General features: G+C 67.4%; 1 protein-coding gene across 1 annotated transcript in view; it reads right to left on the minus strand.

Moving 5' to 3' along the window:
- LASP1 (LIM and SH3 protein 1) overlaps positions 1-590 on the minus strand; it is a 40583-nt gene extending 39993 nt beyond the window's left edge. The window contains exon 1 of the mRNA XM_010842687.1: positions 356-590. Coding sequence (XP_010840989.1) covers positions 356-424 — 69 coding nt within the window. The 5' untranslated portion in view covers positions 425-590. The remainder of the gene's footprint in view (positions 1-355) is intronic.
- Positions 591-596: the final 6 nt, after the last annotated feature.

The raw sequence follows: 596 nt of genomic DNA on the forward strand, positions 1-596 counted from the left end.
GAGGCGGGGAGAGGGAGCGGCCGTCTGCTCTCACTCTCCCGGCCCTAGGGGGCGGGACTGCACCCCTAACCTTCCCTCACTCCCCCCACCCCCACTCCGGAGCCCGGCTTCTCCATCCCGGGGCGCCGAGCCCACTCCTCTCCAGTAGTGGCTGCCCGCCACGCGTGGACTCCTTTCCTCGCCCCGGGTCTCCTGGTTTCCAGACTGGGGTCCGTCTCTCACACCCCATGACACCACCCACCTTCCCTCCTCCCGCGATCGCGGTAACGGGGGCGGCAGAGACCCAGCCCGGCTCTCCTCCTCCGATCTGGAGCTCGGGGATTGCAAAGACGCGTCTCCCAATCCCGAGTCTCACCTTATCCAGACAGTTCACCTTCTCCGTGGGATACACGATCTTGCAGCACCGAGCGCAGTTAGGATTCATGGCTCCGGGAAAGGCTGGGGCGAGGACGCCCGAGCTCGCGCGCGTTCTCTTTCCCCGGAACGAGCTGGCGGGAGACGGCCGCGGCCTCAACTGCACGGGCGACAGCGACGGCGGCTTGAGCTAGGGAACTGGCCTCCGCCCCCGCCCTCCTTCCCCTAATAAACACAGCGGG

The sequence above is a fragment of the Bison bison genome, unplaced genomic scaffold (genome assembly GCF_000754665.1).
Source record: "Bison bison bison isolate TAMUID 2011002044 unplaced genomic scaffold, Bison_UMD1.0 scf7180017864180, whole genome shotgun sequence".
Taxonomy (NCBI): domain Eukaryota; kingdom Metazoa; phylum Chordata; class Mammalia; order Artiodactyla; family Bovidae; genus Bison; species Bison bison.